Source organism: Macaca nemestrina, chromosome 2 (genome assembly GCF_043159975.1).
Source record: "Macaca nemestrina isolate mMacNem1 chromosome 2, mMacNem.hap1, whole genome shotgun sequence".
Classification (NCBI taxonomy): Eukaryota; Metazoa; Chordata; class Mammalia; order Primates; family Cercopithecidae; genus Macaca; species Macaca nemestrina.
The window spans coordinates 3,675,164-3,700,922 of NC_092126.1; the positions used below are offsets into that span (position 1 = coordinate 3,675,164).

The following is a 25,759-nucleotide window of genomic DNA, read 5'->3' on the forward strand; positions in this document are numbered from 1 at the left end:
CCCTGTCTCTACAAAAAATACAAAATTAGCCAGGTGTGGTGTCGCATACCTGTAATGCCAGCTACTCAGGAGGCTGTGGCGACTGAATTGCTTGAACCTGGGAGGTGGAGGTTGCAGTGAGCCGAGATTGCGCCATTGCACCCCAGCCCGGGCAACAAGAACGAAACTCCATCTAAAAAAAACAAAAACAAAAAAAAGTCAAAATGAGAGGCAAGACTGAGAATCAGTGGGATTTTCAGGGCTCTCTCAGTTCAGAGTTCTTTCTGCTTTGCGGGTATCCAGGTAAGCCCAAGTAATAGGGACCAAGAAGATATGTAACCCAGTGAAGAAACATGGTCTGGAACAACAGTAGTAGTGGCAGGCATGGCTGCAGTAGCTGTTGCAATAAACATTTCCAGACATTGTCATTCTGGGACCCTGGGCAGCCATTTGCTGTCTCCATGCCACCCTTGCCTCCAAGTGCCAGGTGGGCATGTTTTGTGACAACTACCTGTGCCTGTCATCTCCCAGGATTGTTTCTGATATGAAAATGGATCTTTTGCTCAGATTCTCTTCATGCCTGGTTTCCAGCAATAATTTTATTATAAAATTAAGTTTTAGGCCAGGCACGTTGGCTCACGCCTGTAATCCCAGCATTTTGGAAGGCTGGGGGAGTGGATCACCTGAGGTCAGAAGTTGAAGACCAGTCTGGCCAACATGGTGAGATCCCCATCTCTACTAAAAATACAAAAATTAGCCAGGTGTGGTGGTGCGTACCTGTGGTCCCAGCTACTCCGGGTACTAAGGCAGGAGACTCACTTGAACCCAGGAGGCAGAGGTTGCAGTGAGCCGAGATCATGCCTCCAGCCTGGGTGATAGAGTGAGACTGTCTCAAAATAAGTAAGTAAATAAATCATGAAATGAAGTTTTAAAACACATTATGCTAGAGATTCAAAAAATATAGATTCTAAATGTTTTCTAAGATTTGTATCACTTTTTTTTTACTTATTTACTTGTATTGTATTGTATTGTATTGTATTGTATTGTATTGTATTGTATTGTATTGTATTGTATTGTATTGTATTGTATTTTTGAGACAGAATTTCACTCTTGTCGCCCAGGCTGGAGTGTAATGGCATGATCTCGGCTCACTGCAGCCTCCACCTCCCGGGTTCAAGCGATTCTCCTGCCTCAGCCTCCCGAGTGGCTAGGATTACAGGCGCCTGCCACCATGTCTGTGGTAATTTTTTGTATTTTTAGTAGATATGGGGTTTTGCCATGTTGGCCAGGCTGGTCTTGAACTCCTGACCTCAGGTGATCCACCCACCTCGGCCTCCCAAAGTGTTGGGATTACAGGCGTGAGCCACCGCGCCCAGCCTATTTATTTCTTGAGATGGAGTTTCGCTCTTGTTGCCCAGGCTAGAGTGCAATCGCACAATCTCAGCTCACTGCAACCTCTGCCTCCCAGGTCCAAGTGATTCTCTTGCCTCAGCCCCCCAAGTAGCTGGGATTAGAGGCGCCTGCCATTACACTTGGCTGATTTTTGTATTTTTAGTAGAGATGGGGTTTCGCCATGTTGGCCAGGCTAGTCTCGAACTTCTGACCTGAGGTGATCTGCCTGCCTTGGCCTCCCAAAGTGCTGGGATTACAGGCGTGAGCCACCGCGCCCGGCCTGTACTAGTTTGAAGAGCTCACTTGATCAAAGTGCCAGGTTTCTGTTTGCCGGCAGCTGAACTGGTCAGGGTTGGCAAGAAGAATTCTTAGCAGCCATTTAAGAAGCTGGAGCAGCGATTCTCAATCATCAGGGCATCTAAGAATCACCCTAGGAGCTTGTAAAAATGCCAAACCTTAGGTCTCAACCCCCTACCCAGGGGCATCAGTGTTTTTAGCCAGCAGCCTTGGTGCTTCTGGTGTGGCTGGTCAAGAACACACTCTGAGAACAATGATCTTGGTCTCAGGCCTCTGCTTAGAAACAGTTTTCATCAAAGAGCACACTGGCCATCCTCAGAGAACAGAACAGGGCCCTACTTCTTTCACTGGCCAGGTGGGTCACGTAGGCTGAGGGGCCTAGTGAGCTCTTTGATTTGGGATCTGATAATGTCAGAAAGGAATTTGGTTAAAGGGGTCCAGCCAAGTCTGCGACCGCAAGTTAATGAGATGGTCACACTGGAAGTGGCTGGCACAGCCCCAAACAGGTACAGGGGATAAGCTGCCCAAACGCAATCACTGCAGGGACACTGAGAATCAGGTGGTCTTTTTAACATGATGGCTTTTAAAGTCGCCAAGTATTAGTACTCGATTCAGTGATCAGTAAATCACTAACAAACCGGGCTCTTTATTTCTGTCCAAAACAAAGTCACAGTTTGTGTTTTATCATTGGCATGGCATGGCCATTATGTCGGTGGCTCAGGGAGCCTTCCGGATCTTATCTGGCACCTCTACGGATGGGAATGTTTGATTCAGCTTCAGTGTGAGCAGCTGTTCGAGCATCTTTCTTGGAGGGCATGTCCATGCCTGGGTCTATTATCATCCAAATAGATCATCTGCCCAGGCAGACACATCTGTGTCACCTTTGCTTCTTGTTTCCTGGGTTTCCTGGTACTGTCAGATGTGACCCTGTGCCTCAGAATCATCATAGACGCTCAGAAATGGGAGCGATCTTCTTATCTAGTTGCTGATCCAATACCACAGCATACACATGGGGAAACTGAGGCCTCCAAAACGAAAGCAAATTAGTGACAGGAGGAAGACTTGAGCCCAATCCCTACTTGTCTCCATGGCTGGAACTTCAAAGGTAACACTAAGGATCCCCTTGGGCTCTTACCCATCATCTTAGACCAACAGGAGGGCTTCACAGGCAGCTTCGTCAAGGCTTCTGTGCCCACTTGTTTTAACCCTTCACTCACTCCTGCAAATTTCAACTTCCCAAACTCATCTGAGTCGGTGATGAAATATTCACTGGCAGTGCCCCCCACTCTGAATTGGGTTTTACGTGATGACAAGTCTGCTGAGCCTCAGGTTTAGAGGAAACACCATGTAGGAGGCAGGAGTGAACCTTTGCTCTGTTCCTGTGGCGCTCATCACGGACCTGAGACAACAAGGCAGATGTCCACATAAACGCCAGGGCTGTCCATGCTCAGGGGCAAATCTGTGGAATAGGTAGTACAAAGAGAGGCAAGTGAGCGCCCAATGGGCTAACACAGTCAGGAAGGCTTCCTGGAGGAAGAGGTGTTTACCTGGCCCATAAAGAATAGGTTGAAGCTAGGCATGGTGGCTCAAGCCTGTAAGCTGAGCATGTTGGGAGGCTGAGGCGGGAGGACTGCTTAGGTCCAGGAGTTCAAGATCAGCCTGGGCAACATTACAAGACTTTACTAAAAATTAAAAACTTAGCCAGGCATTGTGGTACACAAGTGTAGTCCCAGGTACTTGGGAGGCTGAAGCAGGAGGATTGCTTGAGTCTAGTAGTTTGAGGCAGCAGTGAGCTATGATTGCACCACTGTACTCCAGCCTGGGCGACACAGCAAGACCCTGTCTTAAAAAAATAAAAAAGGATTAAGTGTGCCTGGTTTTTTTCCAGGAATGAGTTAGGCATGGAGTCAGGACAAGGAGAACGTGACTCAGTCTCACTAGATAAGGACTTGGTAGAGGCAAAGAATAGTGGAGAAGGAGGGTGGGAAGGAAGGTGGAGCTGTTATGTTGAGGGTGGTTGTTCATTAGTTCCTTGATTTAAAGTTATGCTTGCCTCCTTAGGTCCTAGAAACACAGGCCTGGGTAACTTGTCCTTACCCTTTTGTCCTTGTCTGTGCCTGGATCATGAGAACCAGAATTGGGGCTTTGGTTTGGGTCGGGGGTTATAACAGATGAGAAGCAGCGATCTGTTCCATCCAGGTGCTCTTTGTACCTTTTCTCCACAGTGGGACCCTGAAGATGTGAACCTTGAAGGCAGCAAAGACAAGGTGGAGCTGCTTGGATCCCAGGTGCACCGGGACTCTGTGAGGACCGCACGCCTGAATGATGATGATTAACACCTTCTGGAGCCGGCTCTTCAGCCCAGAGCCCAGGGTCAGGAGTTTGTTGAGTAACACAGCAGGAATCAATCCGCACTGACACCGTGGCAGGAACTGAAGCTGCCCTGGAAAGTGAGGAACCAGGAGCCGTCACTGAGTGTGGCTGGTCTATATCATAGCTCGTCGTGGAGCTACGACTTCGGGAACTGTGGACAGACCTGGATAGGCCCAGTGTTTGTTCTGAAGATTACAAGTTCACAGACAGCTCTTGCTTTGTAAAGATAATCCAAAGGACATTAGACCCGCTTTTCCTTTTTTCCTTTATTCCCTTGAGAGTCAGCCATGAACTGAATACCTGCTAGGTTCCAGGAATGAGTTCACCTAACAAATAGCGAATGTGTTTGGTTGGATCTCAGCAGAGCCCATTCTGCAAGACCTGGCTGAGCCAGATGAGAGGGGTGGGGCCTGTGCTGGGGAGCCTTGGATCACACACAGGAACCAAGACCTGGCTTCTGCCCCCGTCACCCACTTGAGTTATCTGCTGAAAGTTATAGATAGGACTGCGTGGCCAGCCAAGTGTTTGTGAGATCACTGACGCTGCCAAAACAAAGCAAACTGCTCCGGGTACCAGGACTTCCTCCAACCTAGCGAGGTGTGTGCTGAGGCGGGGTTTGCAGGTGAGGGGTCTGTATGCTTCAGGAACTAAGTAAATGCATGCAGAGGATAAGAGGCATGATGGGAGGTGTTCAAGCACAGCAGTCCCATTTGGAGGTTATTTTGATACTGCAATGAATGAGGGGAAGGGCGCACGGAATGGGGCTAAGGTGGGAGCAAACACGGGTGAATAAATTTTTTAAATTCAAGTATGTCACTGTGGAGTGCAGTGGTGAGCATGAATCCCTGCACAGTCACAGAAGTCAGCCACGAGAGGAACTGGAGAAATGCCAAGCAACACAGTTTTGCTCCGGGCTGGCCCACAGCCGCTTGTGTAACTCAGCTACGGCAGCCCAGTTTCTCCCGAGGGGTAGGGCAGGTTCCAGCAGCACGAAGGAGGTCCCTTGGGGAAGCCGCTTGGCTCTGCAGGTCTCTGCATAGATCCTAATCCCCCGGGTGACCTCTGAACTACAAGTGATCTTAAAGCCACCTTATTTATCCCCTTTATCGAAAGTGTGTTGGTCCCTGGTTGTCTTGGAAAGTTTGCTGAAGTCAGCTTTGCTTTGTGATGTTAACCACGGAAGCTGTACTTCCAGGGAAGAGGAAGATTTGAATGGAGGCCCAGGATGCAGGGAGAAAAGAGTGTTCAAAGAGATGAAACAGTACAGAGGGCTGGATGCAGGGAAAAGTGGGAGCTAACAAGAAAGAATTGGAGATGGCCAGAATGGATGATGCAGTATGGGCTGTAGGGGTGGCAAAGAGGCTGAAAAGGAACCAGACTGGAGGCTGGTGAGTCAGTGCTTGCTTCTGTGGCCAACTGGTAGCCATGGAAGATACCAGAGTAGGAAGGTGACTGACTTGCCTCAGAAAGGCCACAACTGATTGGTGAGTTTTTCATCCCTGTGGCTACAATTTTCCAGGAAGCAGAAAAATAGTCATGGGTACAGAATGAACATGGGAACAGGTTTAATCTAGAGTACTGAGTGGTAACAGCAGGGCAGAAGAGCCTATCTTTAGAAGGCGGAAGGCATGGGGATAGGATGACCTCTGGAGTCTGCCTTTAGTACATCCTCTGTCTTGAGGGAGCTCTGGATCATGCTCCCTAGGGCAGCAAAAATTGGTTGGATCCAGGTGAAAGTGGCCATTCATCCAAGAACATCAAATGATCTTGGCCAGGTGCAGTGGCTCACGCCTGTAATCCCAGCACTTTGGTAAGCTGAGGCAGGCAGGTTACTTGAGGACAGGACTTCAAGACCAGCCTGGCCAACATGGTGAAACCACATCTCTACTAAAAATACAAAAACATTAGCCAAGCATGGCGGCTCGCACTTGTAGTCCTAGCTGCTCGGGAGGCTGAGGCACAAGAATTGCTTGAACCCAGGGGGTGAAGGTTGCAGTGAGCCGAGATCGCACCACTGCACTCCAGCCTGGGCAACATAACAAGACTGCCTCAAAAAACAACACAAACCCTGCTGACTTGAGTAACACAAACTACCTAAGGTCCAGATATTATCTGGCTCCCTAGATCCCATTAGCCCAGCCTCCTCCCTTCACAAACTGGTTCCTGTCATCATGGTCCCAGCTTGTCTCAGGGTGTCTCAAGCCTCTTCATCCACAGTGACCTACCAAACTGGGAATTTTGGAAGCGAGGTTTGGCTTCATTGTTCAACGAGAATCTTCCTGTATGCAAAGCTCTAGAACACTGGAGCCTTTGTGAGGAGGTGCCAATTAAAATGCCTTTCTCCTAGTAGGAGGGGGCCTCTGTTGCAGCTTTGTTTCCAGCCGTTAGAACAAGAGGGCAGTGGGAGCAACTTGCCCTGATGACCCAGTGAGCAGTGCAAGCGCTTACCTACATGGGGGCGGGGCTCGGGAACAAACGATGTCATCATCGGCTCACTCATCTGGAGACCTGTAATATTGTCTGGTTGTGCTGCCTATCATCTGTGTGGCTTGGGGCATGTTACCTAACCTCTGTGAACTCCTTAGGTAGACTAAGAATAATACCAATCTAGAAAGCCTGTGGTGAAGACTAAGTGAACTAACATGTATGAAAAGGCAAACATAATACCTATTCAATGTAGACTTTGAAGAGGGATTAGTTCCCCAGGCTTCCTGCGCAGATGTACTGAAAGACAGTAACCAAATCATCAGACCTACAGATGGAAGAGATTTCAGGGGCTTGAATTCCCTTAAACACAACCCCAATTAGTGATTATCCCGTCCCTACTTAAGTTCTCTGAAAATAAAAGGATTTCAGTTGCCAAAGTCTTTATCATTTAGCAAGAGCTCTGCTAAGATTACTATTATTTTTTTTAGACAGAGTTTCACTCGTTGCCCTGGAGTGCATTGGCGTGATCTCAGCTCACTGCAACCTCCGCCTCCTAGGTTCAAGTGATTCTCCTACCTCAGCCTCCCAAGTAGCTGGGATTATAGGCTCCCACCACCATGCCCGGCTAATTTTTGTATTTTCAGTAGAGACGGGGTTTTGTCATGTTGGCCAGGCTGGTCTGGAACTTCTGACCTCAGGTGATGTACCTGCCTCAGCCTCCCAACGTGCTGGGATTACAGGCATGAGCCACTGCACCTGGCTAAGATTTTCTTAAAAGCCTGTCTAGATCCTAAAGAACTAATCCCCTTATCTCCCTCCTTCAGTATGATGAAGAGGTTTATGAGCATCATTTGAAGACACATTCATATTGTGTTTCCTTCAAAGGGGTATGAGCTCCTAGAATAAGAAGAGGTACTGGGCCAAGGAGCATGGCTGGGCTCCAGTTCCCAGGTCTGTTTCAGTGTCTTTGTCATTTCTCTTTCTATGTCACAGTTTCCTCATCTGTAAAATGAAAGTTGGGCCTGATTTTTTTCATTTTTCTCTCTTTTATGAATGTGCCAATTTGTTTCCCAGAGAATAATGACATCTTTATAAACTCTCAAGAAAGAGACATTATAAAGACAAATTTCAGGTATACTTTGAAAATAGGCTTCATTATATAACATATACCTCTTTCTGTTTGGATTTTACTATCCACTTAAAAACCTGTATTAATCTGGCCGGGCGCGGTGGCTCAAGCCTGTAATCCCAGCACTTTGGGAGGCCGAGGCGGGTGGATCACGAAGTCAGGAGATCGAGACTATCCTGGCTAACATGGTGAAACCCCGTCTCTACTAAAAATACAAAAAACTAGCCGGGCGTGGTGGCGGGCGCCTGTAGTCTCAGCTACTTGGGAGGCTGAGGCGGGAGAATGGCATGAACCCGGGAGGCGGAGCTTGCAGTGAGCCGAGATCACGCCACTGCACCCCAGCCTGGGAGACACAGCGAGACTCCGTCTCAAAAAAAAAAAAAAAAAAAAAAAAAAAAAAAAAAAAAACCTGTATTAATCACTAAGGGAAAGGCTAGAGGAGACTTTTCTATCTCCAGAATAATTTTGCAACAATTCCAAGATTCTCTGCACTTCTTTTTCTGTCCCTTGATTGGCCTCCTCCACATTTTCCAACTCTGCAGGTATTGCTCTACTCTTCGACTTTACATTGTTTTCGATGCTTTTGCAAGGAGACTCTGCCTTGAATGAACCCCAGATATGGTGCAATGTTGAGGAAGATCTCCAAGTTTACACATGCCTGCACGATGGCCCAAAGGTATCATCAGGTGAAAGGGACGACCTTAGAGATGAAAGAAGTTCAAGGAATGGTGCTACATTAAATAACTTAGCATTAGAAAGCATCTACTTTGCTTTTTCTTTCACCAACCCTGAAAGCCAAATAAGGCACTGGGCATTGAGGACTTCTTTTGCGCAGAACACGTGATTACACAGCGTTATTCTTCAAGAGTCTCTCTTAATCTGTCGCCTGGAGAACTCTGCACACTGCCCCAATTCCGTCTGCATTTTCCATCGGCTGCCAGTGTTCGTAGCAGAGGGCTCGGGTCTTCTCGTCCTCTCCTCAGGGTCTGGCAGCTGTCACTACCGCGGAGTTCAGTCCAGTTCCCAGCGTCGGGGGCGCTGCCTTTCCCATTTCAGTTGCCAGGAGGCTCATCCACGATCGTGCCAGAGGGGCAGCGAGTAGTCTCCTCGAACTACGGGGGAGAGAGGAGCCACTGTTGGCACGGGCCAGACTGAACGCCGGTTCCCACTGCCTACCTCCTCGGAGCTGCAGCCGCCGACATCTTGCGCCCTATTTGCCAGCACCGCGGGGGCGCTTCGGGAAGAAGGGAATAGCGGTTCCGCGCGTGCGCACTCCGCAGCCGCCGCCCCCCGCGAGGAGCGAGAGTCCCGCGGCCCCGCCCCGCCGAAGCTGCAGCCGCAGCTGAAGGCCGGAGTAGCTGCCCGCAGCCTGCGGCGACCCAGCCGGGAAGTAACTGCTGAGGGCGTCTCCGTAGTTCAGTTTTGGTTTGTTTGTCTGAGACAGAGTCTCTCTCTGTCGCCCAGGCTGGAATGCGGCGGCGCGGTCTCTGCTCCCTGCAGCCTCCGCCTCCCGGATTCAAGCGATTCTCCAGCGACTGAACAGCTGGGACTACAGGCGCGCGCCACGACGCCCGGCTAATTTTTGTATTTTTAGTGGAGACGATGTTTCACCATGTTGGTCAGGCTGGTCTCGAACTCCTGACCTCGTGATCCGCCGCCTCGGCCTCCCAAAGTGCTGGGATTACAGGCGTGAGCCACCACGCCGGGCCCACCACCCCCCCCCCCCCAACACACACACACACACACTGGGTTTTTAAGGAGATAACTACAAGGTCATTTTACGGTTCGGAGTGTGCTTCAGACCTCCCAACAACCTAACGGTGTATTATAAACCATTCTTTGCTTTGTTTTTAAATACATTAAAAACCTTTTTTGGGATAAAAATAGTGGAAGTACATGGTTTAAAAAAAGAAAATCAGATTCACCGAAAGGTTTATGATGAAAAACAATAATGTTCTGTCCCTTTGCCTCCAAGAGACTCCTTTTTAAAAACTTTTGGGCTGGGCGCGGTGGCTCACGCCTATAATCCCAACATTTTGGAAGGGTGAGGCGGGCGGATGATCATCTGAGGTCAGGAGACCATCCTAGCTAACATGGTGAAACCCCGTCTCTACCAAAAATACAAAAATTAGCCGGGCGTGGTGGTGGGCGCCTGTAGTCTCAGCTACTTGGGAGGCTGAGGCAGGAGAATCGTTTGAACCCGCGAGGCAGAGGTTGCAGTGAGCTGAGACAGCACCATTGCACTCCAGCCTAGGCAACAAGAGCAAAACTCTGTCTCAAAAAAAAAAGAAAAAAAAACTTCTATACGTTCTGGTAGTTGTCTCCATTAGGTTTGATTTGGAACTTGCTTTCCAGCTACAAGGTTGTTAAGATCATACTTGCTTTTCCTGAGCTGCATTATCTTCAGCTGCCATTATACAGGCTGATGAGGCTCAGTAGCAGGGCAGGGCCACTGGCGTATTGAGAAATGGATGGTCCCTGTCTTGGCATCCGAGGGTTGTGTGGCGTGCCTCGCGCCAGGACCTCCTTGGCCATTCCGCTGTTCCGAGCTAGAACCCGGCTTCTGAGCCCAGCACGCTCCAACAGCAGCCTGCGCGGTCCACGCCTCTGCTCCGGACCTGACCTTTCCCTTCGGCCTTCCTCCTACAGGTGTCTCCGCACTTGGAATCTCCAGGGTAAACCTGAGGGATGATCTAAACCCACAGGTGGAACAAGGGACGACATACACGGCGGCCACCACCATCTTCCCCAAGGACAGCCTGGCCATGGATGAAAAGGGCCGTTTCGTAGGCCTTACCTTCTGCTAGCGAGTACAGCCTAAAGCTATGATATTTCAAATATAGACTCTTAGGCTCCACCCGGGAGGATTCCCTAGGTCTGGACAGGGCTTGGGATCTTAACAAGCTCCTCAGGTGATTCTGTTACAGATGATCCAGGACCTCTGTTTGAAAAAAGCTGTCCTTGGGATATTACTTTTATTTATTTATTTTTTCCATCTCTTCCTGCTATTTTGTTATCATTTTTTAATACAGAGACGGAGTGTCACTATGATGCCCAGGCTGGTCCCGACCTCCTGGGCTCCAGAGATCCTCCTGCCTGAGCCTTCCAAAGTGCTGGGATTACAGGCATAAGCCACCACTCCTGCCGGGAAATTACTTTTAAAACAGATCTATTTGTATGAGATGTTCTCACAAAACTACTTAGAATAGAAAAAAAAAAAAAAAAAGAATAAAAAAAAGAAAAAAAAAAAAAGAATAGTGACAAAGTTCTTAAACCCCACTGTTGGACATAATTAAAATACTTTTTAAAAAAAATTTTGGCCGGGCGCGGTGGCTCAAGCCTGTAATCCCAGCACTTTGGGAGGCCGAGACGGGCGGATCACGAGGTCAGAAGATCAAGACCATCCTGGCTAACACAGTGAAACCCCGTCTCTACTAAAAAATATAAAAAACTAGCCGGGCGAGGTAGCGGGCGCCTGTAGTCCCAGCTACACGGGAGGCTGAGGCAGGAGAATGGCGTAAACCCGGGAGGCGGAGCTTGCAGTGAGCTGAGATCCAGCCACTGCACTCCAGCCTGGGCGACAGAGCCAGACTCCGTCTCAAAAAAAAAAAAAAAAAAAAAAAAAAAAATTTTTTTTTTTTTTGAGATGGAGTCTCTGTTGCCCAAGCTGGAATGCAGTGGTGCCATCTTGGCTCATTGCAACCTCTGCCTCCTGGGTTCAGGCGATTCTCCTGCCTCAGCTTCCCGAGTAGCTGGGACAATGGGCATGCGCACCGCCATGACCGGCTAAATTTTGTATGTTTAGTGGAGACGGGATTTGCCATATTGGCCAGACTGGTCTTGAACTCTTGAGCCCAAGTGATCTGCCCTCCTCAGCCTCCCAAAGTGCTGGGACTACAGGCATGAGCCACCACACCCGGCCCAAACATTATGCTTTAATGAAGACATGATATTTTGCCATTAAACCTAAAATATCATAGAACCATGGATTGAAGAATAGACATGAATTACCTTGAAATCATCTACTGCAGTGCCTGAGTGGCTTTTGCCTGTTCTCACAGCATGAATTCCCTGTTCTCACACAGTAAAAAAAAAAAAAAAAAAAAAAAAAAAAAATTATGAAAGATAATGTCAGCTAATAGGCCGGGCACAGTGGCTCATGCCTGTAATCCCAGTACTTTGGGAGGCCAAGCGGGGGCAGATTACCTGAGGTCAGGAGTTTGAGACCAGCCCGGCCAACATGGTGAAAACTGCATCGCTACTAAAAATACAAAAATTAGCCGCACTCCTGTAATCCCAGCTACTCGGGAGGCTAAGGCAGGAGAATTGCTTGAATCTGGAAGGCGGAGGTTGCAGTGATCACTGCATTCCAGCCTAGGCGATAGAGCAAAACTCCGTCTCAAAAAAAAAAAAAAAAGTCAACTAATGAAAGTAGAACACAAGAGAGCTTGAGCCACCATTCGCAATTATAAGAAAAATTTCGATAGATCAGAAAAGTCTTAGAAGTCATTAGATTCTATTGTAAAGGGATTATGTGGATTTTTGTAGTAGATGTTTCCTGACTGTGGAAGCACTTAAATACATCTTAAGAGAACAGTTCTAGTTTAAAAGAGTCTGTAGGCCTGGCACGGTGGCTCAAGCCTGTAATCCCAGCACTTTGGGAGGCCGAGACGGGCGGATCACGAGGTCAGGAGATGGAGACCATCCTGGCTAACCCGGTGAAACCCCGTCTCTACTAAAAAATACAAAAAACTAGCTGGGCGAGGTGGCGGCGCCTGTAGTCCCAGCTACCCCGCAGGCCAAGGCAGGAGAATGGCGTGAACCCGGGAGGCGGAGCTTGCAGTGAGCCGAGATTGCGCCACTGCTCTCCAGCCTGGGCAACAGAGCGAGACTCCGTCTCAAAAAAAAAAAAAAAGAGTCTGCACTGGGGATGGGGTGGGAGAGCTATATGGGATTATTGGGACAATTGTGCAAATTTGAGTATGTACAGCATATTAGCTAACTTTCTTGTATGGCGTATTAGCTAACTAACTTTATCGTTTCCTTTCTTAATAATATTATGGTTGCGCAGAATGCCCCTTTGGATATACGTGCTGAACTATTTGGGAGTGAAGCACCATGATTTGATAACTGACTTTTAAATATTTCAGCAAAAATATATATATATAAATTTTTCAGGTAGTTGGAGAGAGAGACAAAGCAAATGGAAAAACGGGAACAATGGATTAATCTAGGCGAAGAGTATAAACATGTTCATTATTCTTTCATCTTTTCTGTAGGTTGGAAGTTTTTCAAAGCCAGTTGGGGGAGAAAGTACAGGAATAAAGAAAGATGCTTGCCAGGCGTGGTGGCTCCTGCCTGTTATCCCAGCACTCTGGGAGGCCGAGGTGGGCGGATCACCTGAGGTCAGAGTTCGAGACCAGCCTGACTAACATGGAGAAACCCTGTCTCTAGTAAAAATTCAAAATTAGCCAGGTGTGGTGGTGCATGCCTGTAATCCCAACTACTCAGGAGGCTGAGGCAGGAGAATTGCTTGAAGCCGGGAGGCAGAGGTTGCGGTAAGCCGAGATCACACTATTGCACTCCAGCCTGGGCAACAAGAGTGAAACTCCGACTCAAAAACAAAAAAGTGGCTCATGCCTGCAATCCCAGCACTTTGGGAGGCCGAGGCAGGAGGATTACCTGAGGTCAGCAGTGCAGTTTGAGACCAGCCTGGCCAACATGGTGAAACCCCGTCTCTACTAAAAATACAAAAATTAGCCAGGTGTGGTGGTGGGCGCCTGTAATCTCAGCTACTTGGGAGACTGAGGTAGGAGAATTTCTTGAACCCAGAAGTCAGAGGCTGCAGTGAGCCAAGATTGCGCCCCTGCACCCCAGCCTGGGCAACAGAGTGAGACTCTGTCTCAAAAAAAAAAAAAAAAAAGAAGTCTCACAGTCGCCCCATCACGAGATGGGGTCTCCACACATCACCACTGTTGCCAGCAGAGGACCCTGAAATTCTAGGGCTTCGCAAGGAAAGAGCTAGTTACTAGAGACTGCTCTTCAAGCAGCTTCCCAAATGTGGCTGGATTCTGAGCTGACTAACTGTCGTGTGATTTTAGGCCACAAAGGGTGGATAAATTCCAGTTTGTCTGGTACTGAGAAAAAAATAGGCCCTATATCTTAGACAGCCCCGATAAGGTGCCTCCATGGATATGAGTAATGGTCAGACCCAGGGGATGACCCAGGACTCAGAAAGCTGGACAACGGAAAGTCTGGGGCACTGTGACAAGGAAATTCTTACCCCGAATTGCCTTTTCCTATTGAGATAAGATAGTACACAATAAAGCGCCAGGCTCAGAAGTGCTGCTGCCAATCCCAGCCAGAGCAGCCAGCGCTCGGCCCTGAGCTGAAGCACGTCAGTGCCCGGGGCTGTCCGCACCTGTGTGGTCTCCAGAAGGCCAGCTCTGGTGGGGGCCAGTCCTGACTCCCACCACTCACCAGCTGTGGGACTCCAATTCTTGTTCGTGAACAAAAGAAAGAAAGAAAAAAGTGTACTCCTCTTCTACCTGCTTTACTCTGTGGTGGCTCCAGAAACTAAAAACCATGCTGGGCACGGTGGCTCACGCCTGTAATCCCAGCACTTTGGGAGGCTGAGGTGGGCGGATCACCTGAGGTGATCAAGACCAGCATGGCCAACATGGTGAAACCCCGTCTCTACTAAAAATACAAAAATTAGCTGGGCATGGTGGCAGGTGCCTGTAATCCCGGCTACTGAGGAGGCTGAGGCAGGAGAATCACTTGAACCCAGGAGGTGGAGGTTGCAGTGAGCTGAGATCGCGCCATTGCACTCCAGCCTGGGCAACAAGAGTAAAACTCCATCCAGAACACACACACACACACACAAACCTAAAAGCAAACCATGAAAGGGCTTTCCACTCCCAAATGCTATAAAGGTATCAGGTTATTATTATTACTTCCTCAGTATGAAGCAGTTAGTTTTGTAGATTCTCCCTCTTTTTTTTCTTTTTTAAGACACAGGGTCTGGCTATGTTGCCCAGCTGTTCTCAAACTCCTGGCTCAACGATCCTCCCACCTTAGCCGGCCTAGTAGCTGGGACTACAGGCACGTGCCACCCAACCCAGCTAGCATCCCCTGTTTTAGGTCTAGTTCCATATTTCTTTAAAAGTCATCAGGATGTCTTTTAGGTCCTGAGTACATTTTTATTATGAGATTGTATAAGTAAAGTCCTATGAACTTCTGAGGAGACAGGACTGAGATACCTTAGACGCTCCACTGTCTCCTGAGTGAGCAGAGTGGCAGAGGCTGTTACCCTTTTAATAGCACCTTAACTGGGAAGTAGACCCCTGTAGGCAAGCAGTGACTCACAGACACTGTCACGAATGAGTCAGCGTCCCAGCCAAGCAGGGGCTGGCAGCCTCCTACTTCAAGGGGTGGGAAGGCAAGGCCTAGGCTCAGTGCTGGATATTGGTCTTGTCACATTAGGGGCGGTAGCAAAGAGCCCACAGAGTGGAAAGAAGCTGATGCCTTTGGATTGGTCTTCAAGGGGAGAGGATTGAGCTAATGGGCATGTGATACAGAGAAAGGCTGTAAGTTAGGGTAAGGGGGAGCTTTCATGTGGCCCTGTCTGAGCTGCAGTGGTTGCAGGAGTAATTATTCCCTGTTACTGGAGTAATTCCAGCACAGCCTCACCCCACCTATAAAGATGTTTTGGGCCGGGCATGGTGGCTCACACCTGTAATCCCAGCACTTTGGGAGGCCAAAGTGGGTGGATCATTTCGGGCCAGGAGTTTGAGATCAGCTTGGCCAAGATGATGAAACCCCATCTCTACTAAAAATACAAAATTAGCTGGGTATCATGGCGCACACCTGTAATCCCAACTACTTGGGAGGCTGAGGCAGGAGAATCGATTGAACCCAGGAGGCGGAGGCTGCAGTGAGCCAAGATGACACCACTGCACCCTACCATGGGAGACAGAGCAAAACTCCATCTCAAAAAAAAAAAAAAAGAAAAAAAAAAGATGGTTTGGGGAAGCTGTTACCATTGACCAGAGAGTTGGATCAGATGGCATATCAGGGATTTTTTCAATGTTAAAAATCTGAGCTATGGGGCCAGTGTGGTGGCTCACGCCTGTAATCCCAGCACTTTGGGAGGCTGAGGCAGGCAGATCATGAGGTCAGGAGATCGAGACCATCCTAGCTACCACGGTAAAACCCTGTCTCTACCAAAAATACATTTAAAAAATTAGCTTGGTGTGGTGGTGGGTGCCTGTAATCCCAGCTACTTGGGAGGCTGAGGCAGGAGAATGGCGTGAACCTGGGAGGCGGAGCTTGCAGTGAGCCAAGATCACACCACTGCACTCCAGCCTGGGTGACAGAGCAAGACTCTGTCTCAAAAAAAAAAAAAAAATCTGAGCTATTTTTGCCTCACAATGAACTTGCATTAACCCACCTTCTGCCTAGTAGCCACATTCTGACCTTTTTTTTTTTTAATTTTTTAGAGAGAGAGGGTCTTGCTCTGTTGCCCAGGCTGGATTACAGTGGTGCAATCATAGCTCACTATAACCTCAAATTGCTGGGCTCAATTGATGCTCCTGCCTCAGTCTCCCAAGTAGCTAGGACTATACAGGTGCATACCACAACACCTGGCTAACTTTTAATATATATTTTTTTAAATGGAGGCTCACTCTGTCACCCAGGCTGGAGTGCAGTGGCGCAATCTCCGCTCACTGCAACTTCCACCTCCGGGGTTCAATCGATTCTCCTGCCTCAGCCTCCTAAGTAGTTGGGACTACAGATGCTCACCACCACACCTGGCTAATTTTTGTAGTTTTAGTAGAGACAGGATTTCACTATGTTGGCCAGGCTGGTCTCGAACTCCTGACCTCAGGTGATCCACCCACCCTGGCCTGCCAAAGTGCTGGGATTACAGGTGTGAGCCACCGTGCCTAGCAACTTTTAATTTTTTTATACAGATCGGGGTTTCACTATGTTGCTAAGGCTGGTTTTGAATTCCTGGCCTCAAGGGCTCCTCCTGCCTTGGCCTCCCAAAGTGTTGGGATTACAGGCGTGAGCCATTGCACCTGGCCCTTTTGGAGCTTTAGTCTCCTCAGCTGCAAAATGGGATTATAAATAGCTACCCTAGTTATCTCACAGGGGCGTAATAAGGATCAACAATGATAATAAAAGATTCCTGGTAAAATCATGCACACTGTTCTCACGTTTCTCTCAGTATCTGTGATCCACAGGTAGAGGGTGACCGGGTGAGTACCTGGACCGGCTGTCCCATGGGTCAGAGTAAAGATCCCATTTACTCATGGGGTTGGCATTAAATCACATTTCACTGGCCATCCCCCAAACATGGTGACTGTTTTACCCTTCGACTTCTCTGTCCCTCTGCCTTCACTCCTCCCATCTTCCTTTCCCTTATGTTCATTGGACTGACACTTTCTGATGGGTTACTATGTCCAAGGCACCCTGCTGGGGCCAGGGGACCGTGGGAATAACTCCCAGCCCTTGTCTGCAAGGGCATCTCAGCCCTGTAGGGAAAGCGCAGTGCCCAGGAGGAGAGGCCAGGAGGAGAGGCCAGGAGGAGAGGCCAGGAGGAGGCGGAGGCCAGACAGGGGAAGTGTTCACAAGAAGACATGGCTTCATGGGCCTGGCTTTTAAGACCAGGTGATGATTCTCCAAGTAGAGAAGGCAGGGGGAAGGGTAAGAACAGAGTGCCTGGATGTTTGCTTGTCTGCTCTGGGCCTCACCCAGCTCCTTCTTGGCACATTCTCTTGCCTGTTGAGCAACGTCCGCTGTGTGACAGGAGAGGAACTCTGCTCAGGTCTCGCATGCAGCTTCTTTCTAAGCAAGAGAATTTGAAAATTAGAAGTTGTTGTTGGAAATGAAACCACCATTGCAAAACTGTAAGTGAGACAGTGAAAGAGACTTGACCTAACCAACTCCATCTTGCTTCTGATCTCCAAGCTGTCCTTGCTCATTCCTGGGCAAAGATGAACTAACTTTGGGATTAACTTGGTTTATACATTAAAACAAAGACGACAGCAGCCCTTTCCCAAAACAAACCTCCTTCCTGCCTGGGAACTAGACTGTCTTCGTAGGACTAACAAATTAGCCGAGAGATTAGAAATCATGGTTTAGGAGTCATGGGGCTGGAGGCTACAAGATTCTGACCCTCCCTAAACTGCTCCTAAGGTCAGTGCTTGAGATATTTTGCAGATTCTGCCCTTGATGGGTCAGCTGGCGCCACCCAGGTGGATAAACTGGTTCATCTGATCTTGTGGCCCCGACCCAGGAACTGACTCAGTGCAAGAGGACAGCCCCGAGTCACTATGATTTCACCCTGACCAATCAGCACTCCCGGCTCACTGGCTTCCCCCAATCCTGACCAATCAGCACTCCCGGCTCACTGGCTTCCCCCACCCACCAAGTTGTCGTTAAAAACTCTGCTCCCCAAATGCTCGGGCAGACTGATTTGAGCAATAATACAACCTCGGTCTCCCACACAGCTGGCTCTGCGGGGATTACTCTTTCTCTACTGCAATTCCCCTGTCTTGATAAATAGGCTCTGCCTAGGCAGCGGGCAAGGTGAAACAGTGCTGCCTGCTCACTGGGGCCACGCATATGACTGTGAGATAACGCAGTAATTTTCAACCCCGGTTGTACATCAGAATCACCTGTGATTTGTTTTTGGTTTTGATTTAGTTCAGATTTCCTGGCCTCACTCTTCATGTATTCCGGTTCAATGGATCTGGGATGAAGCCCCCATAATCGGTATGATTTGCTTTCACAAATTTAGAGGGAGAAATAATGTCACAGAATCTTTGTCCTTCCAGTTCTGCACTCAGGAGGGCACATGTTTTATTGCAGGATGCCCAGAATCCCCTATTGAAGCTTCCACCTACCCCTAGTTTTCTGAGAACCCTAAAGGCTTATTAAGTTCTAAAAAGTGAAGGAGCTGACCGGGCACAGTGGCTCACGCCTGTAATCCCAGCACTTTGGGAGGCTGAGGCAGGCGGATCACCTGAGGTCAGGAGTTCATGACCAGCCTGGCCAACATGGTGACCCCCGTCTCTACTAAAAATACAAAAATTAGCCGGACATGGTGGCGGGTACTTGTAATCCCAGCTACTCGAGAGACTGAGGCAGGAGAATCGCTTGAACCTGGGAGGTGGAGGTTGCAGTGAGCCAAGATTGTGCCACTGCACTCCAGTCTGGGTGACAGAGCGAGACTCTTTCTCAAAAAAAAAAAAAAGCAAAAGAGCTGCCATGGAATTAGTCTGGCTTCCACTCCCAGAGGGGAGAGAATGGATGGTAAGCAGTTGCCTGTTTTTCTTTCCTGTGCCTCATTTTCCTTATCTGTGAAACGAGAAGAAAAGTATTTCCCACCTCATAAGATTGCGGTGAAGGCTGAAAGAGCACAGAGGCCATGACATGACACAGTAAGTGTTCAGTTAATGACGGCTATTGCCATGAAGGCAGCAAGGCCTCCTGGTTAGAGGTGTGGGCTCCAGAGCCAGACTGCCTGGGTTCGCAGACTGGCACAGACTGGCAGCCACTCTAATTGTGTAGCCTTCATGCCTCCATTTCCTTCTCTCCACAATGGGTATAATAATGACTTCCTCACAGAACTGTCATTAAGTGAATTAATAAGTGTAAGGCACGTTGATCAGTGCTGGGCAAATAACACCAAGTAACTATTAGCAGTTACGGTTACCTGTGCTGTGACCTCTCACTGCCTCATGGTGTCACTGTCGGTCACTGGTCCTGCCCCGTCCTTAGCTTATACCCTCCAGCTGCTCCTAGCAGCCTCTCAGGGCAGCTGTGAGCCTTCAAGCAGAGACCACCTCCCCCTACCTCTTGCTAATCTGGGCCAAGGAATCCCTACTTGGGCTCCTAAGTTCACCTATACAGCCTCCTCCTGGGACACCAGCTGGCTCTGGAATGCTGTGTCAGACCCCGTTCCAGCCTCACCAGCACAGACAGCCAGGACCTCCACGCTCTTGCCCGCTCCTCCCCAGAGATCCACCCCAGGCTCTGCAGCTTTTCTTTGGTCACCTTGGAGCCTAAGGGTCTGAGAGCACCCCTTTCTCCAAACACTGAAGTGATTCTTCTAAAGGAAATGACCACAGTAAGTCCTGGGATCTCCAGTCCCCACTCTGTTTAGATGGCTGCCCTCTGTGCCTCCAAGTGACTTGGTTGGGAGATTTCCTTACCAGGTGTCAACATTACACTTCTGGTGATACCACTGCCTGGGATTCCAAAGCCATTTTTTTTTGCTTCCTTAGAGAAGCAGGGCGGGGAAAGCCCACATGTCTAATCTCTGCTGGGAAGCATATTATGTATAACTTTAAAAAACCCCAGGCATGATTCCAACATGCAACCAAGGTAGAGAATCACTGAGGGCCGGGCACGGTGGCTCAAGCCTGTAATCCCAGCACTTTGGGAGGCCGAGATGGGTGGATCACGAGGTCAGGAGATCGAGACCATCCTGGCTAACACGGTGAAACCCCGTCTCTACTAAAAAATACAAAAAACTAGGCGGGCGAGGTGGCGGCGCCTGTAGTCCCAGCTACTCGGGAGGCTGAGGCAGGAGAATGGCGTGAACCCGGGAGGTGGAGCTTGCAGTGAGCCAAGATCCGGCCACTGCACTCCAGCCTGGGCGACACAGCGAGACTCTGTCTCAAAAAAAAAAAAAAAAAAAAAAAAAAAAGAGAATCACTGAGGTAGGAAGACTGAGACCTAATGGTTATTAAAACACCTGCACAAGTGGGAGGCTGTGCATTGATTCCCTCGAGGCTGCCATCCCTCAGAACATTTCGATTCTAGAACACTGGCACTAAGTCAGTGGTTAGAGATCGGCTGGCTCAATGATTCTCCGGTTCAGTGGGCAGCAGAATCGCTGGTGTGGTCTGTTTCTCATGCAGCTTCTCAGGTCTCAGCTCCTGATTGGTGACGCGATTCAGTAGGATGGGGGTGGAGGAGTGGGAGGAATCCCAGATCACAGTGAGATGCATGGTGAGGAACCCTGGGAAGGGAGGGTGTGGGCAAGGTGGGCGAAGGGCTGCCTGCACAGTCGTGCCTAGGCAGGGAGTTATGAGAAGCAAGGGCAGCGTCTCGGAGGGGCTCAGAGGTGAGGGAATTGTCCTCAGAAACTGGAAAAAGTCCGCAGTTGTCAAAGTTAATTGCCAAATCTCTCTCCAAATAATGTAACCCCTGTCTGACTATCAGGGCGTATTTTCAGATGGAAGAAAATGTGTGTCCAAAGCAGGAATCCCCTCTGTGGGAGCGGAGGTGAACCCTTGGGAGTGGAAGCTGGGAAGACAATTGCTGCCGATGGTCAGTGAGGAAAGCCTTGGGCTCCAATGACCTCATGCCTCTTTTCTGTCGCCGGTGACAGGACACTCCCTTCCCCTCTACCCACCTCCACCCACAGGCATATCAGACAGATGACCACATGAGAGCACGGGAAAAGTGTTCCCCGTCGATAACACACATTCTCACGTGCTGCTGCTGCCGCCGCCGTCCGACCTCATCCCCCAAATGTCCCGTGATGCCGGGCTGAGCGAGGCAGGGTGAGGTCACCCCAGAGCTCGTGCTCTTTCTCCCTGGAGACCCAGGAATTTTTGAAAAGTTGCATAAGAGCCAATGCCTGGTCATGCCTTGAATTCTTTGTGTGAAACCTTTAGCTCCGGCAGCCAAGTCTCATTTGTCCCCTAATTCACGGTGTGTGACTTTGTTTTCTCAGCGGTGTTCACCAGGAGAGGGAAAAGAATACTCCCTTATCTCCTCAGAGGGTCAGCAAGGCAGCCTGATCAGCCGTGACGCAGGGAGGAGTGGATCAAACTAGGCTCAGAAGCCACCAGTTCCAGAGCCCACACCTCAGAAGGGAGCTTCCCCTACGGGGACAGTGCACTCCGGCAGGGGTGGCCCTGAGGGGTCTGCTTACACCTGAAGTGGTTGTGAGTCCTTCAGAGTTAGTGATAAAGAACCCGGAGCCTGAGATCACCAAAAACAGCCCTTTTCCCCCCACGATCGTGCTCTCCAGCCTCTGACCCTCCCCAGTCTTCTCAGGCCTCCTACTTGACTAAATATTTGGGAAGTGAAACAATAGCCTCACTAAAGCTGCGGTGGGCAATTACTGGAAAATCACGTGATTGTCCGAATTGAACCAATTTGTCAAAGACCATTTTCCTTTCACTCATCACCTCCCCCACACCCCACGATAAGATAGGGTCCCTGGAGCACAATAATCCTTTCCTGAGATACAATTTAGAGGCTCCTGAGAAAAGAAACAAAAGTGAGGCTAATTTTGGCTTTTCTGAGACTAAAGGAAGGCGCACAGGCAGGCCCTGTCCTGCTCGAGGAAGCCAGGGTGGGCCTCGTTTCGTCCCCCCAGGGTATCTGCTCAGTCACCGGGGGATTTGGAGAACAATGCAAGGGCAGTGAGGGGGAGATGAGAACCAAGTCCTGGCCCTGGCCGTGCTGGCCCTGGCCGCAGTGACCGGAGCCTTGCCTAGGCTCTGAAGAGATCTCTACCATAACAGCCATGGCTTCAGACTTCATTCTCTTAACTGCAAATTTCTCACCACCCTTCCCAGCCGAATTATTTTTTATTTTTTTGAGACAGAGTCTCCGTCTTGTCGCTCAGACTGGAGTGCAATGGCACGATCTCGGCTCACTGCCACCTCTGCCTCCCACATTCAAGCGATTCTCCTGCCTCGGCCTCCCTAGTAGCTGGGATTACAGGTGCCCACTAGCACGCCTGGCTAAAAGTTTCCCCGTAAACCTTTCACCTACTGGTATTTTGGAGTTTGATGAATATTTGCTTATTCTTTCTGTGCTTAATAACTCTGCGTCAAGCCCAAAGAGGCAGGTATTATTATCTACAAATGAAACTACAGACTGAAAAGTTGACACTTGTCCAGGTCACACAGTGTGATAATAGCAGAGGCTGCGTCATGGAAACAGAGGTCCTGTTTTCCTGGAAGAAAACATTTTCACTCTGCTTTCCACCATGACTTAGCTGTTGGGAAGCAGCAGGCCTCACTGCTGGTGAACTCCACTGGGCATGGGGGCACACCTGTCCGAGGTGGCGCCTGCCCTCTCATCATCCCGGGAAGGAGAAGAGACAGTATGTTCTAGACAACACTTCCCCTCTCATGGGCCAGCTCTGTCTGTGCTTCGGGCCCTTCAGTCTCCCTCCCATGTCTCCCAAGCCCTTTCGTATCTAGTCCGCTGGTTTTCCCTGCCCTTGTGTTCCGGCTCGAGCTGCCTCAGGCGTCCCCAGCTGCACTCCTCCATCCAGCTGCACCCCTCCATCCAGCTGCACTCCTCCATCCAGCTCACTCCTCCATCCAGCTGCACTCCTCCATCCAGCTGCACTCCTCCATCCAGCTGCACTCCTCCATCCAGCTCACTCCTCCATCCAGCTCACTCCTCCATCCAGCTGCACTCCTCCATCCAGCTGCACTCCTCCATCCAGCTCACTCCTCCATCCAGCTGCACTCCTCCATCCAGCTGCACTCCTCCATCCAGCTCACTCCTCCATCCAGCTGCACTACTCCATCCAGCTCACTCCTCCATCCAGCTGCACTCCTCCATCCAGCTGCACTCCTCCATCCAGCTCACTCCTCCATCCAGCTGCACTGCTCCATCCAGCTGCACTCCTCCATCCAGCTGCACTCCTCCATCCAGCTCACTCCTCCATCCAGCTGCACTCCTCCATCCAGCTGCACTCCTCCATCCAGCTCACTCCTCCATCCAGCTCACTCCTCCATCCAGCTGCACTCCTCCATCCAGCTGCACTCCTCCATCCAGCTCACTCCTCCATCCAGCTGCACTCCTCCATCCAGCTGCACTCCTCCATCCAGCTCACTCCTCCATCCAGCTGCACTCTTCCATCCAGCTGCACTCCTCCATCCAGCTGCACTCCTCCATCCAGCTAACTCCTCCATCCAGCTGCACTCCTCCATCCAGCTGCACTCCTCCATCCAGCTGCACTCCTCCATCCAGCTCACTCCTCCATCCAGCTGCACTCCTCCATCCAGCTCACTCCTCCATCCAGCTGCACTCCTCCATCCAGCTGCACTCCTCCATCCAGCTCACTCCTCCATCCAGCTGCACTCCTCCATCCAGCTGCACTCCTCCATCCAGCTCACTCCTCCATCCAGCTGCACTCCTCCATCCAGCTCACTCCTCCATCCAGCTCACTCCTCCATCCAGCTGCACTCCTCCATCCAGCTCACTCCTCCATCCAGCTGCACTCCTCCATCCAGCTCACTCCTCCATCCAGCTGCACTCCTCCATCCAGCTGCACTCCTCCATCCAGCTGCACTCCTCCATCCAGCTCACTCCTCCATCCAGCTGCACTCCTCCATCCAGCTCACTCCTCCATCCAGCTGCACTCCTCCATCCAGCTCACTCCTCCATCCAGCTCACTCCTCCATCCAGCTGCACTCCTCCATCCAGCTCACTCCTCCATCCAGCTCACTCCTCCATCCAGCTGCACTCCTCCATCCAGCTGCACTCCTCCATCCAGCTGTACTCCTCCATCCAGCTCACTCCTCCATCCAGCTCACTCCTCCATCCAGCTCACTCCTCCATCCAGCTGCACTCCTCCATCCAGCTCACTCCTCCATCCAGCTGCACTCCTCCATCCAGCTGCACTCCTCCATCCAGCTCACTCCTCCATCCAGCTGCACTCCTCCATCCAGCTCACTCCTCCATCCAGCTGCACTCCTCCATCCAGCTGCACTCCTCCATCCAGCTCACTCCTCCATCCAGCTGCACTCCTCCATCCAGCTGCACTCCTCCATCCAGCTCACTCCTCCATCCAGCTGCACTCCTCCATCCAGCTGCACTCCTCCATCCAGCTCACTCCTCCATCCAGCTCACTCCTCCATCCAGCTGCACTCCTCCATCCAGCTGCACTCCTCCATCCAGCTCACTCCTCCATCCAGCTGCACTCCTCCATCCAGCTGCACTCCTCCATCCAGCTCACTCCTCCATCCAGCTGCACTCTTCCATCCAGCTGCACTCTTCCATCCAGCTGCACTCCTCCATCCAGCTGCACTCCTCCATCCAGCTCACTCCTCCATCCAGCTGCACTCCTCCATCCAGCTGCACTCCTCCATCCAGCTGTACTCCTCCATCCAGCTGCACTCCTCCATCCAGCTCACTCCTCCATCCAGCTGCACTCCTCCATCCAGCTCACTCCTCCATCCAGCTGCACTCCTCCATCCAGCTGCACTCCTCCATCCAGCTCACTCCTCCATCCAGCTGCACTCCTCCATCCAGCTGCACTCCTCCATCCAGCTCACTCCTCCATCCAGCTGCACTCCTCCATCCAGCTCACTCCTCCATCCAGCTCACTCCTCCATCCAGCTGCACTCCTCCATCCAGCTCACTCCTCCATCCAGCTGCACTCCTCCATCCAGCTCACTCCTCCATCCAGCTGCACTCCTCCATCCAGCTGCACTCCTCCATCCAGCTCACTCCTCCATCCAGCTGCACTCCTCCATCCAGCTGCACTCCTCCATCCAGCTGCACTCCTCCATCCAGCTCACTCCTCCATCCAGCTGCACTCCTCCATCCAGCTGCACTCCTCCATCCAGCTCACTCCTCCATCCAGCTCACTCCTCCATCCAGCTGCACTCCTCCATCCAGCTGCACTCCTCCATCCAGCTCACTCCTCCATCCAGCTGCACTCCTCCATCCAGCTGCACTCCTCCATCCAGCTCACTCCTCCATCCAGCTGCACTCTTCCATCCAGCTGCACTCCTCCATCCAGCTGCACTCCTCCATCCAGCTCACTCCTCCATCCAGCTGCACTCCTCCATCCAGCTGCACTCCTCCATCCAGCTGTACTCCTCCATCCAGCTGCACTCCTCCATCCAGCTCACTCCTCCATCCAGCTGCACTCCTCCATCCAGCTCACTCCTCCATCCAGCTGCACTCCTCCATCCAGCTGCACTCCTCCATCCAGCTCACTCCTCCATCCAGCTGCACTCCTCCATCCAGCTGCACTCCTCCATCCAGCTCACTCCTCCATCCAGCTGCACTCCTCCATCCAGCTCACTCCTCCATCCAGCTCACTCCTCCATCCAGCTGCACTCCTCCATCCAGCTCACTCCTCCATCCAGCTGCACTCCT

The 25,759-nt window shown here is 50.5% G+C and overlaps 1 protein-coding gene and 1 long non-coding RNA gene across 4 annotated transcripts in view; one reads left to right on the forward strand and one right to left on the reverse strand.

The window, feature by feature from the left end:
• The window catches only part of LOC105470815 (transmembrane protein 44), a 43,280-nt gene extending 38,431 nt beyond the window's left edge, over positions 1-4,849 (forward strand). For 2 of the 3 annotated variants that reach the window (XM_071090631.1, XM_071090627.1), the window contains one exon: positions 3,894-4,849. In XM_071090631.1, the coding sequence (XP_070946732.1) occupies positions 3,894-4,004 (111 nt within the window). In that variant the 3' untranslated portion in view covers positions 4,005-4,849. The remainder of the gene's footprint in view (positions 1-3,893) is intronic. The other variant, XR_011619506.1, reaches the window with a different exon arrangement.
• LOC105470814 (uncharacterized) lies at positions 8-17,419 on the reverse strand. The gene is made up of 3 exons (XR_980775.2): positions 17,356-17,419; positions 3,068-3,127; positions 8-172 (listed from the first exon to the last, which is right to left on the reverse strand). It is a non-coding gene; the product is annotated as an uncharacterized lncRNA (long non-coding RNA).
• Positions 17,420-25,759: the final 8,340 nt, after the last annotated feature.